At 36.9% G+C, this 16011-nt stretch overlaps 2 protein-coding genes across 6 annotated transcripts in view; one reads left to right on the top strand and one right to left on the bottom strand.

The window, feature by feature from the left end:
- Positions 1-4459, top strand: part of mmrn2a (multimerin 2a) — a 32241-nt gene extending 27782 nt beyond the window's left edge. For both annotated transcript variants that reach the window (XM_059946305.1, XM_059946303.1), the window contains one exon: positions 2102-4459. In XM_059946305.1, the coding sequence (XP_059802288.1) occupies positions 2102-2481 (380 nt within the window). In that variant the 3' untranslated portion in view covers positions 2482-4459. The remainder of the gene's footprint in view (positions 1-2101) is intronic.
- The window catches only part of bmpr1aa (bone morphogenetic protein receptor, type IAa), a 273110-nt gene continuing 261333 nt past the window's right edge, over positions 4235-16011 (bottom strand). For all 4 annotated transcript variants that reach the window (XM_059946306.1, XM_059946309.1, XM_059946308.1 and 1 more), the window contains 4 exons: positions 15456-15753; positions 12387-12562; positions 9029-9159; positions 4235-7249 (listed from right to left, as the gene is read on the bottom strand). In XM_059946306.1, coding sequence (XP_059802289.1) covers positions 7124-7249; positions 9029-9159; positions 12387-12562; positions 15456-15753 — 731 coding nt within the window. In that variant the 3' untranslated portion in view covers positions 4235-7123. The remainder of the gene's footprint in view (positions 7250-9028; positions 9160-12386; positions 12563-15455; positions 15754-16011) is intronic.

The raw sequence follows: 16011 nt of genomic DNA, 5'->3' as shown, positions 1-16011 counted from the left end.
TGGAATATCCTTCTCAATGTATCTGCATCCACTGATACCAATTGAACACACTCTCTCTCTTTTTCCAGTGCCTTGTGTAGGTATAGATTCACAGATCACTGCAGCACAGAAACAGGTCCTTTGGCCTATTTAGTCTGCACTGGCCTGACCTTCTGCCTAGTCTCAACTAACTGCTCCATGCCCCTCTCACCCAAACTTTACTTAGATGTTACAAGTGAACTCACATCTACCACTTCCACTGGTGGTGGCTTGTTCCACACTTATATCATCTTGCAGGCTGTCCCCAGACCATCCTCGAGTATATTGTTAGCACAAATGACACATTCACGGTGTTTCAATACACATGTGATAAATAAATCTAAATCCGAGTGAAGTCATTTCCTCTTAAGCTTCCCTTAAATATTTAACCGTAGACTAAATTTATGCCCTCTATTTATACCGAGGAGGAAAAGCCTATAAGCATTCATCCTATCTATACTCCTTATAATATTGTATATTTCTGTAAGATGTTCCCTCATTCTCCTGCACTCCAACCTAAAGTTCTAACCTACTTAGCCTTTCTATACATTCTGTGTATTGTCTGTACATACATGATGCTGCAAGGAGGTTTTTTAAAAATCATGCTTGTACATAAAACAATGAACTCAACTTGACATCTTTATCCAAAGCATTTCCATCTTTATTCCAATAGGTAGGACCTGTGCTTGCCCAGTTCCATTCTTTTCTATCCTTTGCAATGGCTTTGTTTTCTATTTCAGCATGGTACTTTGGTATTCCCAAGAAACTTCTTAACTTAATGCAACCACTCAATTATAATCACCCAAAATAAAAAAGCATTAGTCCTCTTTGGCTCACTCAATCCCTTCACATCTCTTTACTCAACCAATTTCAGTTGTTAGAATGCTTGGCTATGGTGTAGACTTGGTTGAGCCATAATATTGCTTCAGTTAACGGCAGATTTCTCCTTTTTCAATCCTTACCTTTTCCACCTATCACCTCCTAGCTTCTCACTTTATTCTCCTCCCCCATTAACCTGGCTTTACTTATCACCCCAGTTTGTACTCCTTCCACCCCAACCTTTCTTATTCTGGCTTGTCCTCTTCAATCAGGGTACTGAGTACAAGAATTGGGACTTTGCATTATTACCAGAGATACAGGAGCCTGAAGACTCACACTCAACATTTTAGGACCACTTTCTTCCCCTCTAGCATCAGATTTCTGAATGGCCATGAACTGATACACCCCACTATTCCTCTTTTGCACTATTTACATATTTTTTCATAGCTTATAGAATTTGATATGCTTGCACTGCACTACTGCTACTAAACGACAAATTTCACTACTTATATCAGTGACAAATAAACCTGATCCTGTTGTGTTACAGCTATACTATTTGTTGGAGTACCTTGCACATTTTAAGTGTCTCTAGTCCTCTCATATTCCCAGTCTGAAGACCAACTGTAGACTAAATGTGACCAAGCTAATGCTTTATAGTTCCAGAATGGTTTCCCTATTCTTTGCCCAGACTGATAAAACAGGCATCTTCTAAATACTTACTTCTCAACATTATTTATCAGTGTGTATGTACAATACTCTGCAAAAGTCATAGACACATATATATAGCTAGGATGTCAAAGACTTTTGCACAGTACTGTATGGTTGGAAAAAAGGGAGAGTGGAGAGGGAGCAGGAAGCAAGAAGCACCAGAGACACTTTGGGTAATTATCAATAAACCAAATGCTTTGGAATCAAATGACCTTGCCTGGTGTCTCAGAGCTGGGTGAGTCTGCACCTGCACCACCTCCCCACCCTCTGCCCTGGCACTTCTTCTCTGCCACCTGTCCAACACCGACATACATATCCAACATCCTTTGCTCCCACCAGATTGACAAATTTGTCCTTTGCTCCATGTTGTCATATACAGTACTCTGCAAAAGTATTAGGCACCATAGCTATATATATGTGTGCCTAAGAGTTTTGCACAGTACTGTTTGTATTAAAGAAATCCCCTTGGTTCCAAAGGAACACTTATTCAAATGACTAGCTAAAAATGGCAATTAATTGCTTAGTTTTGATTTATTTTTACTTTTTATCTGTTTAGGATTCCAGGCTGCATTTTTCGTGGGACTTTCCAACAATTCTGAAACTAGCAAGATTTTGAATTTTGACTGGATTTTTCTTAACTATGGAGATGGCTACTTAAAGGAAAAAGGCTATTTCAAAACTCCCTTCAAAGGCATCTACATGTTTGTGGTGACTGTGGAATTTGGCCAAGGCCCTGGTCTTGGTGCTCTTTCAGTTGATGGCCAGCATGCATTCATACTTCAGAGTAGCACACAGAGCAGCATAGATTGGGGCTATGCTATTCTTGAGCTCAACAAAGGACAACATGTGTGGGTGGAGGTGACACAAGGCTCTGTAATTCAACGGACTCATCTGGAAACCACATTTGGAGGATTTCTTTTATTTAAAACATCTTAAGAACTTGTTACCAGTCCTGAAAATGAAGCGAGTTTAATGGAAGTCACTATTGGAAGTTTCTGCTTCAGAAACTACTCTTCAGCAAATGCTCCTCAACAGACTTTGCCTGGGTCTTATGGACAGAATAAATCCAGTCACACACTTTCACTTTCCCCATAAATGCATCTCCATTAGATCACAATAGTATACAAATCTGGATACTTATAGTAATAAATGGTGAATTCTGTTCACATGGTCAGGATGGTATTAGTACAGAAATCCAAATTGTTTTATAGTGGTCAATGCATCTTTTCCTCAGATAAGTTATCTATGAGAATGCATCTTAATTGTCAGTCTTGGAACTCTTGAGAACTGAGTTTTGATCTCTGTACATATAAGCACTTTCTTTAAATCTGATCAATGCACCCATTTCCCTCCCAAAAACATTGAATACTAACAAGAGAATAAATACATTTCTTTAAACTGAAGCAGAAAATGTTAGATATACTACTTGCCTAAGAAATTGATTCCTGGTTTGAACCAACACTCACTGTTCCTTTGTTTCCCATAAATGTGCTTACTAAATTTACCTCTTTTTCCCTGCCTTTTCCAAGATTTTTTTTGCGAGAGGAGAGCTGATTTAGCGTTACTTTTTCCATTCAGTGAGAAAGGATGGGGAATTGAGAACTATTTACAGAATTCATGACTTTACATCTGCAAAAGAATTTTAAAAAAATAATACTTTAGCATTATTTTAAATTGAATGAAAACCCCATCAATAAGACAAACTAATAACAAGTCAATGTTCTATAGCAGGTGGTCATAGTTGCTAGTTCTGTGCAAAAGTGAAAGCAGCAACAGCTTCCAATGCACATCAAAAATAAATCAAGTTAGTCAACGTGTTTCCCCCACAAAAGGATTTAACACTTAAATAAAAGGATTTAAGTTGGAGAGAAGTTCAACAGATTATGAGTGGCCCAATTTAAACTGCAGTTCAGATATGTAGCGTAACTACATTGAGTCAGTAAAACCGTAACACAAAATGAAAAGGTTATTTAAAGATGCACATAATCTGGAGATGGGACTGGTGAAAACAATTAGATGGAAAGCAGACCATAATAAGAGGAGATTTCAAGGTTGAGAATATAGAATGTCTTACAAAAAGAGAATAATTTTGTGTGTGTACTTAGTATATAAACTTTTCAAATAAACCATAATATGGTATCATGTGGCTTTGGAATTCGGCTTCAAGCAGCTTGGAAGCATAGAGATTATTTATAGGACATTCTATCAGAATACTTACAAAACAGAAGAGGTTATAGATTATATGGGTACGTTTAAAAACAGATAGGATAATTGGTTTGGTTGACTGGTTATTAGTTAATTGAAATGCCTCCAGTTGAATAATATTTCTATATCTGAAGGACAACTAAAAACAATACCACTAAATAGAGAAGGATTAAACAATAGTATTTTTAAAAGAAGTCATCAAAACTGTAGCTGTTAAACACATCCTAAACAGTCTGAAAAATATTCCAGGAGCTGACAAATAAAACAAAATTACTAATATTAGTTATTTTTCTTCAAATTGTTCTCAGATTTTTAGATCAATTCATCTTTTCGTTCCTTTTGCTGAAATCAGCAAAAGATATGTCATGGGTACACAGAAAACCTTTTAGTCAGATTTAATATCCACACATCCTGCAGCAGTCACATAGTAAGTGTACCCTGACTTCAACAAGGAAGGAAAACAAGCAACCATAGTCAACAGAGCAACTGTGTACTAAAATAATGTTATTTACTTAATATTCAGATACAGGACATAATCTGTGTACATGATGCACCTCTTGCAAAGTAATCTGTGGTAAACGCAATAAGGCACCTTTTACCAGATGCTGTACAAAATATGTTTATAAGTCTTTATGCTTAGTTTAATGTGATCAGTTTGTTTGACTTGCGATGACATAAGCATTAGATTAACATCACTGCTTTAACCCTCTGTTGTCTGTCCATTTGTTATGTACAAAGTAGCTGACTAAATGATTGCAAAATAGTCTGATTTGTCATTTTGTCTATGCTATAATGAGACATTTTTGGATGACACATTGGACTGGCAAGTGGTAAATCCCCCTTTCTCTCCTTTAAATAAAATAAAGGCAGGCTGATTTAACAAAAAAGGCACAATAATTAAAAACACTTTCTTTGAAAAAACTCTCTAATTCACACAACTTCATTTGAAAGATAGGAGTATCTTTAACAGAAGTGGACTAGAGTTTCAGGTCTCACCCCTATCTTCCAGATTTACTTGGCCATTTTGTACTTCCATTATAAAAATATGTTCTCTATCTCCAGCTCCACTATGAACTGAATGCACCTCAGTGAGATGCTATTTTAAGAAAAGGAATTCATAAAAACAGCCGCTGTATTAAAATAATAAATGATGAGAGAATGCAGAATACTGGCAGGGACAGCCAGTGTAATTCACCTTTATTCCAATCATTCATTATTCTCTAGAGTTTAAAAAGTTTCAGCAGTCAGTATGAATTCCTGCAGCATTAAAAATGATAAAAAATATTTGAATTTTCTCAAAAAGGAACACTTCCGTAAATCTCAAATGTAAAGTAAAACACACTAATAATGTTGTGGGCCTTTCAGACTCATGGGAAAAACAGAATCGCCTCTGGTGCAATGCATCAGAGGTCAGGGCCTAAGCATATTACAATATTATTGACTGGGCAGCAGATTATAACTGGCTAATCAACATTGAACATGATACAGTATCTTTCAAATTCAATACAAACATGAGAACCAAGGAATGCAGATGTATAACTCTGCATGGTATGTAACAAAGTCAATCATGTTTATGAATGAATTACACTGTATCTTCAACATCCCTCTTGTCAGGGAAAAAAAAGCTTCAAGTCCTACTTTGGCTATCAGATTTACAAGAATAGCTTGCAGATTATCATCAGCCATGCTACACAAAATATAAACATTATGTTACATAACATTTACAAGATTGAGGCATCCAAGAACCTGGCACATTAGACAGCCACTATTAATAGGATTATTAAAATTCATCAATACATGAATATACTTTGGAATTATTCAGATGAATTGACAATACATTATTTTAAATGAACCAACACTTCACAGCTTCAAGTGTTTTCTCCTGGAACGCAGTGAAGTTCACACTCCTTCTGACAGTCCCTATTGATTGCTAAGGAACTATGACAAAATAGAATCGAACAACTAAATGCAGATATGGGAAATAGCGTGATTGCTCAGGATCCTTAACAGTGATAACTCATCCTCAAAAATAAATACATGCAATGCCACACTTTGTGAGAACAAGTTAGTGACAACCTTTTGAAACACAACTTAATCTGGGTGAATACTGGTGCAAACATAAAGAATGCTCACAGAACACATTACCTTAGCGAAAGTCGTTCTAAAGATGTAGAGTTTTACATGCTTGCTTCCAAGTAAAAGTTAGTATTGTTATAATGGAACAGCAACCCACCCCGCTACACATACGAGCAGAATAATGCACTTGTAATTTAAAGACATCTTACGACCAATACAGTAATAGCAGACACTGCATGAAAAGTTCTGAGATGAGAGATATGTTGTGGCCTAAAATGGACCTTCTCTAATAATCTATCCTTTCAGGTTCAAATAATGAAAAATGCTTCATCCAGAGGGTCACGATTATTACCCAATGTAAAACTGCAAGAACATAATTAACAAAACAGAGAGCTGGTGTTCATTTCCAAAATTAAGTACCATTCTACTCTTTACAAAGTTGACAACAATTTTAAAATAATTTTGCCAGCTAACAGAAATCAAATTCAAGGTTCTCCCTACTGCTTACTCTTTTGTAAAAGAGAAAGCAAGTGAGTGATTAACGATAAAAGCAGGAATGGACATAAGAGTTAACAAGAAAAAATGTGTTTCAAGGAAGTAAAGAATCCTGAGTCTGTAGCCTCCAATTTGCAACCTGGGCAGTGTTCTGGATTGAGAGAAGAAACCTCATCATTGCGAGGCACCAGCAGAAACTCACTCTGTGAAGTGAGTACTTTTAAAGTTCTTGCAAACGCACAAAAGACCAGCTGATTCAACAGACTTTAGGGCAGAATTGGGACGTAACTGTCGTGCCTTTAGAACCCAATAGAGAACCTGGCAGACCCCACTGACAGATAGATGAAAAGTAGCTATTAAAATACCAGCAATAGTTTTGCAAAATGATTCAGACTGAGGCTTTCACAGAAAGCACCATCTCCTGGCTGTGAGACACCATTCTTAGGGTTCACAAAAGGCCAGCTATCAACATTCCACTTTGGATTGCAGAGCACAAAAAAAGTCAGAGACACATAGAAATCCAAGGAAGTTTAAGATGCTCCAACAACATCAAGTTAGAGTCTTGTATTGTTAAAACATTTTGCTGTCTTTTATGAAGTAACGTATGGAAGCTTGTTATCAGAAGTCCTTTCTTCTCACACATATGCCATGCATGAAACACTCCTGAATTCAAAAGATCATTAGCAGCCTATCTAGTATGGTGTGAAGTAAGTTTTGTGGCAAGCAAATGCCCATCTTTCTGATCACACGCCAGATGTCTCTGCCCCTCTAGAACAACGCTGTCAATTGTCGAGAGGCTTGATCAGATCTTGATGTCTTGAGATTCCACCATTTTGGCAAGTGTTTTCTTCACTCTTAGTGCTGTCAACCGAGAGGCAGGATTATGGGCCCAACATTCTGACATCAATTTCAGAACTGCTCTTAAACACTGTGAAAGTAGAAGATAGATATCAGGAACAAGAAAACAAACAATGAAGGTCACACTGACACATGCAAAATGCTGTTGGAGTTTAGCAGGTCAGGCAGCATCTATAGAAATGAATAAACTGAACACTTCAGTGGCCTGAAACGTTGACTATTCAATCAGTTCCATAGATGCTGCCTAACCTGCCAAGTTCCTTCAGTACTATGCGTGTGTTGCTCTGGATTCACGCATTCTACAGAATTTCTTGTATTTGTGAAGGTCATATTGAGTTTGAACAACCTGTGAACTAACTTCCCTGAATAAATTCAAAAGCATGTTTCATTAAAAGCATAAACCAAAATATTAGCTCAATGTTAAGATGGCATTCTTTCCTTACCCAATTTATTAAAAGTTTTACTGTCAGATTTTGACTGCTATATTTCTCAACCTCTGCCAGTGCCATTAAGTCATCAGCTGGAGAAGTGTGAGGCAACCCATCCAACAAGAACCATTTAGTCTTCAAACTGAACTTACTCTCAATCTCTGCAGCTTTAAAGAGCAAACCTGCTCGATACATTGGAGAACTGCATCAGTAATATGTTCCATAGCCCCTAATAGGTATCTTAAAGAAGGTTATCATTTCAAGTAAAATTGCTGGTATGAATTTTAGTTAAATTAGGCTGCTAATCTATACACATGTATAAGCAAGATAATTTTGAGAAACTAGCCTATTAAGCATCTCTCTCCTAATTAGGCCAATCCTAACTAAATTTAGTTATGAAAGAACTTGGTCATTCATGATTCCCAAATGATCTTACAGTAAAACAGACTTATGTCCATTACTGGTATAGCTCTTGCCACCATCACAGACATCTACAAGAGGCGATGACTCAAGAATGGGGCATCTATCATTAAGGACCTTCACCATCCAGGCCCTGAACTCTTCTAGATGATGCCATCAGGGAGGAGGTGCAGGAGCTTGAAACACCACACCTCAAGGTTCAACAACAGCTTCTTCCTCAGTATTGTCAGGTTCTTGAACTAATCAAAAAACCCCAACACTACCCCAACTGTATCCTTTTCTCTCTCAATCTTGCACTAGTGTCATTTTGCTTATTTTGCACACATATAAGTGACACACAAATATTTGTCCTCATTTTGTAAAATATCGTGCTGCTATAGCAAAAGGTTAATTTTCATGGCATCTCTACTCTATGTATGTATGCATGTCTATGACAACAATAAACTTGAACTACGAACCCAAAGCTTGAATGCGAGACCAGATCTGACTGCTTCCAAAAATATAAGTAGATGTGCTAATGGCTTCCCCTGTGCTGCAAGTCCTCCACTTCCTTGACATTTAGGTTAGGTTACAAACTGAATTATGAGATCTTTATCAAAGCTCAGTAGGTATGAGCTGATCTTCAGCATAAACCCAAGTACATCTCTATTAACTATTAAACCAGACATTTGTGAAAGTATTGCCTGCAAGGTCCAGAATGTAAAGTCTTCAATTACTAACAAGACAGATATCCCTGTTTGCTGATAGGTAAATTTGTTACCAAGATATTTGTTACATCAATCATCCAGGCTGTGTTAATTACTCCCAATTTGAAAATAAATGCATAAAATCATATGATGCAAAACCTGTAGGATGATTGTTTGACAGTTTTCCAAAAACCAAAACGTGAGTGCCAAGATTTCATGGCGCAGTCTATTGAAAATACTGGATTAATCAATCATGGGCAGTTAAAATAATCACCGTGTCCTTGCAAGTCTCATGAAATAGTATGGAAGTCTCACCTCATCGCTGTTCCACCTGTTAGAAACTGTTGGACGGAGGCATTTAACACACACCACTTCCCTCATATCTTCATAAGAGGGGTCATTTGGCACCATATCATAATATGGCAACTGGTAATCCTCTACAATACCTGCAGGGGAAAAAATAATCACAAGTTGGAAATTTCCTGATGAATTAGCAGGTATATACATGCTCAAAAAGTGGCTCCAGGATTGATTCCTGATCAATGTTGAGTAAACTCATTTCAACTGAAGCAATCAGTGCAACAGTCTGTCTGTGTGCCTTGTTGGTAATAAATTAGCTTGCTTCTTAACTGTTCTGCAGTAGGGCTCATTTGGAAATTATAGACATTTTAGAATGTGCACAAGTGTTTACTAGATGATTGAAAAATAAATGTCTACAGATATTTAATATCTGAAATAAAAAGAAAAAAATACATTGTGTTGACAGGTTATCAATCTGAAGTATTATCTTTTCTCTCTCCATAGGTGATGATTTCTTGATTATTTCCAGCATTTCCTCTTTTTATTTTTGTTGCTTTTTCCACAGCCAAATAGTCTGCACTTTCACTATGCAGACCAATATATGAGCATCCCTACTTCACTGAGCTGCAAATACTATGCAGACTGTACCCCGGTAAGGTGTATAGTTCATTGTTTTGTTGCTTGTTGTGTTCTGTGTTATTCTGCTGAGCATACTATAGTACTGTGCAAAAGTGTTAGCCACATATATACAGCTAAGGTGCCTAAGACTTTTCTACAGTACTGAAATTTTATGTATTGGTTGTATTGCTGCTGCAGCAAAAAAAAATCATGACATATATGAGTGATGATAAATCTGATTCTGATATGGATCTCTATTGTACACTGAGAGTGGAAAGGGGTGGTGGAGAGGAGGATTGTGGTTGGGAAAAGGGAAAGGGAGTGGGGAGACAAGAGGAAACGCCAGAAAGGCATTCTATAATGATCAATAAACTAATTGTTTGGAATCAAATGACCTTGCTTCATGTCTCAGGGCTGAGCGTGTCTGCACCCATTCCACTCCCTGTCCCTGCCATTTCTTCTCTGACCCACACCCCTGCCACAGTGCTCCACAATCACCATTTTCAATATCCTTTCTTCTTGTCGGATTTACAAACTCGCTTTCCAGTCCAAATTGACAAATACAGCACCATACAAACGTCTTAGGCAGCCTAGCTATATATATGTGCCTAAGACTTTTACCCAGTACTGTATGCTCATGCTGGAATATGTGATGACAGTTGCAGGCTGCCCCAGATGTTAAAGCAAACAATGCTATTTACTGTCCATTTTGACGTACTGTGATTTATTAAACTTGAATCTTGATGACAAAAGACAAAGCTGGAGATTCGCTGCTATGATAAAGCTATACCTGGCAGTTAACTGAAGCAATACTTCTGATTGATAAGCCTGTAACTGGGCTATTTCTTAGTGTACAGAATAGGATGCCTGCCCTGGGTGCTTGAATCTAAAAGAACAGCACTACCTAGCTCTTGGATAGAACTTGCCCTAACACGGTCCTGGCACATTGAAATAGATAGGTGAAATCATCTGGTGGGAGGACTGCAAGCGGAGTTTTTCATTTGAGTGAACCAAGATGATTTGTGCTGATAGTGCCTATCTCACAAAGAATCAATACAGTGATAGTTTTAAAAACTTGTGAACCTGAGGGCAGACCTCATAAGTGTCAAAGCTATTTTAGCACAGGCAATCAGTTAGGCTGAGGGGAATCCTCACTGCACGCAGATCCTGATGATGAGTTGGGAATCAGTTCCCAGCATAAGACTGCATCCCAGTTAAGAGTAGGTTCCTGGACAGATTCTTTCCGATTCTTGAGCAGTCAAAAGGCTTACATCAGTATTCAGAGGAGATAAATGGGGCCTCTTAATTTACCAATTGTCATATTTAATTTAAATTGCAACTTTCTACCGATTTGTTAAGTCAAACCATTTTCTATTTACTTAGGCAATCCCATAGGATTGAAGATGGATTTGCTTTAATTCCAGTTCATAGCTCAGTGGAGTTGAAAGGCTCGGACCCAATCCTGACATTGAGTCCTTGTGTGTGCAATTTCCAAGATCACCATGTGTAGATTTCTTCGACTGCTCTAGTTTCCTTTTGCATTTTAGAATTGTGCATTTTGGTAGGTTAATGGCCTCTGCAGTGCATATGAGAGTGCTGGAGTCTGGGGTGGAAGGGTGGAGAAGTTGATAAGATTGTGGGTTGAACATAAAATGGGATTAAAGAAGGATTAGTTAAAGGATGGTTAATGGTCAGCACAGACTTGGTGAACTGAAGTGCCTGTTTCTGGGCTATTTCTCCATTATTCTATAATTCAGTTATGTAGGTTCTGAGATGAGACCAATGAAGTTAGTGCATACTCTCCCACAGTTGGAGCTGGAGATGCCTCAGGGGATAAGATGGGCATTATAGATGGTGATGCACTGCTCATACGTCCTCCAAAAGTTGTTCAATGTTCTTTTTGCCTCTAGTGAGGTACGGCTTGCAAGTTAAGGAAAATACACTAGAGTTCCCTCTGTCTCACTGGAGACAAGACAGACCTTCTCCATTTTAACCATTTGCTTTGATAACATCCTTTAAATAGGTTCATTAATCTGATAATTTTTTTTTGCTATGACAATAATCATGTGGCTAGTCTACTAATGCTGTCAGCCACAAGAAAAACCTTGACGATGGGCTAGGAGAGCCCAATAACATTGGTTCTCATCTTGCAAATGGGCTTAAGAGGACTTTGCACAGACAGCAGGGATTCCTCTTCATATTTCTGAGGTTCTTGCAGTACATATATCATTGATATGAGCAAGCTTGCAGTTTTTGAATGTTTTCCCCCTCCTCAGATGATGCACTACAGGCAGTGGTGAGATCTATTGTTGATCCTGCCTTTGCAGAGAGGTGAGTTCCCAGATATGGAAATTGATCCACTTTCTACAGGATTTTGTCAAGGACTTTTATCACTGAATTATGTAGAGTGGGCAGGCTGATTGAGGAACAGTGCTAGTATGCTATTATAATTTTCTGAGAGGAAAAATCTTGCATTTAATGACAGCTGTTTCTAAGATGGAGCCACAAGCTTTCAAGTATTTTCCAATCAGTATGGACTTTTGAGAAATAATGAACCTAAGCAACACTTATTCAGTAATTATAGTTTAACATCTTAAGGAGATTACCATTTTGTGCATTGTATAAAGATATAAAATGGCTCACAAATAGAACTTACACTTATATTTAAAAAATCTGATAAAAGTAGCCCAATTTGATTCAGGGACACAATCTAGCATACAATAATACCACATCCACAGATGAATGTGTAGTGTACCTCCTGTGAGACAACGACGTGACATTTCCCAAATCACTAAGCCAAAGCTGTATATATCTGCCATCAAATATGCCTGGAATTGGTTCTTGTTGAGGCTTTCATCTAGCACTTCTGGTGCCATGTATCGTTTAGTTCCCACTCGGGTATTCAATGGGATATCAACTTCATTTGTGTCACTGTAATATAAAAACAGGAATAAGCTTTCAAAACTAATAAAATATTTTAATTCATTAATGTTTAAATAAGAAAAACAATTCCCATTATTCTAATGATAGCTAATGTATACAGGCATAGGTAAAGAGACATACATTAAGTACAAGTCTGAACTGGACATTCTGGTAGATTTCCAGGAAATTAATGACATTTTGCAAATAATGCAAAGTGAAGCCCAAGAATACCATGGGAAATATCTGTAGAACAGAGCTCAAACTTCCAACATTTACCACTTGGAAAGTACCATCTGACCACCAGTTTGCTATATAGTACACAACTATTTAGGAGGTAGTATGAAAGTAAGTAACCTTAACTGCCTGATATCCTTAAATGGCTGCAGAAACTTCTTCAAATGTTCACACATCTCATGTGTGTCTTAATCATGTAGCATTATATAAAATGAGAGAAAACAAAATCCAGATTCAAACAGAATTGAGAGCAAAATAGAGCAGCATAATAAAAGTGATGAGGGCCACAATTATTCAGTCCTGTAAGCCATTCAACTGAATTATGGCTGTTCTGCAGCTATCCCTCAATCTTGGTTGGTTACATAATTCTCACCTTACTTTTTTGGGATAGCTTTCCAGGCAGGTTTTCAGAAGCAAGATTCTACCAGAAAATAAACAAACAATGCAACAGTAACTTGGGCACAAATGCAACTAATGAAACTTGGTGTTGACCCCAATCCAATCGAGGCATAAAAATCAAATGTACCTCACGAAATGCAGTATTCAATAGTAAGTCATATAGTTAACTATTTTAATATTGTTAACCAAGAAGCATAAACTACTGTTGGTGTAATCCAAGCAATTATATTTAATGTATTACAACTGATCTTATGAAATGACCTTTCCAGTTAAAAAATGGACACCACTGAACTGCCAATTTCTTATTACAGACAATAATAATATTGGCAACACTCATAACTATTATAACTGAAAGCCAATGTAATATATTCAGTCTCAAGGATTGTGTAGAAGTTTCTTATAGGTCTTGTTATAAATGGAACTGGAAATTTTTGAAAGTCTGCAACAGAAAAGCCCAGTCATGTCTAGCATTTTCCAGGAAATGCAAAAATTACAGAAATATTTCTTGTTACAAATAACAAGTTTTGAGAGTACACATTACACAACTAATGTTGGAAACCGTCCTATGCCACCACCTCTCAAAACCACATACTTAAGGAAATTCTTAGAACATTTAAGATATCACAGAATGAGTAAGAACAGTCATTTTCACACATAACATTAGGTTAATTCTATTGATATGCTTGTTTCTAAGATGAAAAATAGTCGGCTCAAGTGCCATTGGCAAGTTCCTACTGTAATAACATGGTGTAGACTGACACCATAATGTAATACTAGTAGTGCAATCATATCTACATTGTAAATGCACACACGACACCAGCTTGGTTTTGGATTAGTGGACACAATTTAAATTATTTAAGTACTGTGGATTCTGATTAATTGGACTATTGGTTAATGACGACAGCCGCTTAATTGGAACAATTCTTAAAGAACAAAAACTAATTGAGAGAATAGCTGGGATTCCCTTCATTTATTTAAAACACTGTGCTGCTTAATTGGGGCAGGAAACGGTTGCCGAACAGTTTCTATCTAATGTCAGATACTTACACTTGTGTGGCCATTAGACATTACTCAGACAAACATTTTAAATATCCCCAGCTGCATTTGCTTATGTTCAAAAAGCTGTGATTTTAGTCACTAATAGCTGGCAAGAAACGAATAGTAAGGCAATTCAGAATTTTTTTTCTCTGTGGTTTCAAGCATTCAGGCTTAAAGATACCAGAAACAGCTGGGAGCGAAAAAGAAACAATTTCACTACTTCAACAAGTTATGAACAGTGGAGAATTTGAAGGCATCAAGAATCATCTTGAATGTTACAATGAAAAATAAAGATTTGGAGGATGCAATCGTCGATAGCATTGCATGAAGGCAGTCGATCATCTACACTAGGTGTCTGCATGGATTCTGTTCATTTATAGTAAATCAAAAGAACACGCCAGAGTACATTGAACTAACCTTAGGGAACTAATTATAATTTTATAGTACAGCAACAGCAATGATAGTGTTCTAATTTTTTCTTTATTTCATTTAAGTACTTAATTTGTTACTCAGTTAAACAGTAGATTGTATTTTTTTAAAATATACCTTTTTAACTATTTCCATGAAAATTCAACTAATTGGGCCAAAATGTACTGGTCTTGACCTGTCCCAATTAACCATAATCCACTGCTTTTAATTATTTGTAATTTTAAAAAATTTTCTGAACTTTTTTGTTGTGGTTAAGAAAAGGAAATACAAAGAAGTCAAGAGATGGAAAAATCATTCATTTTGGGTCAACACGAGGATGAGTATACTTTATACCGATCTAATGCAGGACTTTACAGTTACATGAGTATCAGTTCTGAAAACTGTCAATAAGCCAAGTCACAAATGTCCCTTTTCTGTAGTAATCTATATTGAGTTGCTCTACATAAACTTGCTTCTTTCATTTCATTGAATATTCATCTTAACACTGCCCATATATACTATATCCAGTTATTAATGAATACCACAAAACATTTTATTATTATTACTACCATCTTTAAAAATGCTTTAAAAACGTATGGGAGAGTTTGCAGTTGGATTTCCATGTCAGGTTTTTCATAACCCAGGGAGCCCCTGAATTTACAAATTGTGGTGTAAAATATTTTATAATTTGTCATATGTAGCAAAACATCGTTCATGCGCTTTGTATTTTTTAAATCTCTGTAAAGCACTGCCAGCAGTACTGCAACCCAGTTCTCATGGTTAGTGTCCGGTTTAAAAAGAGATTTATTTTCAAATTCATTACCTGTTGAATTTCACAGTTAGGCCAAGGTCAGCAATAGTGCACGTTCCATTCTTTTTCACCAGGATGTTTTTGCTCTTTAAGTCACGATGTGCAATAGCAGGCTTGCCTTGTGTACCATAGATTTCTGTATGGAGATGACAGAGGCCACTGGCAGTAGAGTAAGCCAACTTTAGTAGAGCTTTGGTATCAAGAACTGTGCACTTCAAATAGTCATACAGTGAGCCATTCTCATGGTAATCTGTAATCAGGTACAGCCACGTCGAAGAACCTTTGCTTTCAATGTCTGCAGCAATAAATCCTGTAAAAAAAAATAAAATGATAAAAGACAGGATTAGCACTTGTTTATTGTATAATAAGCTATCATACTTATTCCCATGCTCATGATTAAATATGTTCTAACATTGTTCTAGCAAAGAGATCTTGGAAAAAAAAGAGGAATATGATGTCGAACCAGGAGCAAGAATAGCAAAACACTTAGTACTGTTAACTTAGTTTCATTCTAACTTAAAAAAAAACACTGGGCTGAATTCAGCAAGCTGCACCCAGCTGTTACGAT

This window comes from Hypanus sabinus, chromosome 21 (genome assembly GCF_030144855.1).
Source record: "Hypanus sabinus isolate sHypSab1 chromosome 21, sHypSab1.hap1, whole genome shotgun sequence".
Classification (NCBI taxonomy): Eukaryota; Metazoa; Chordata; class Chondrichthyes; order Myliobatiformes; family Dasyatidae; genus Hypanus; species Hypanus sabinus.
The sequence above is the reverse complement of the archived record's forward strand: the minus strand, read 5'-3'. Positions and strand labels throughout refer to the sequence as shown.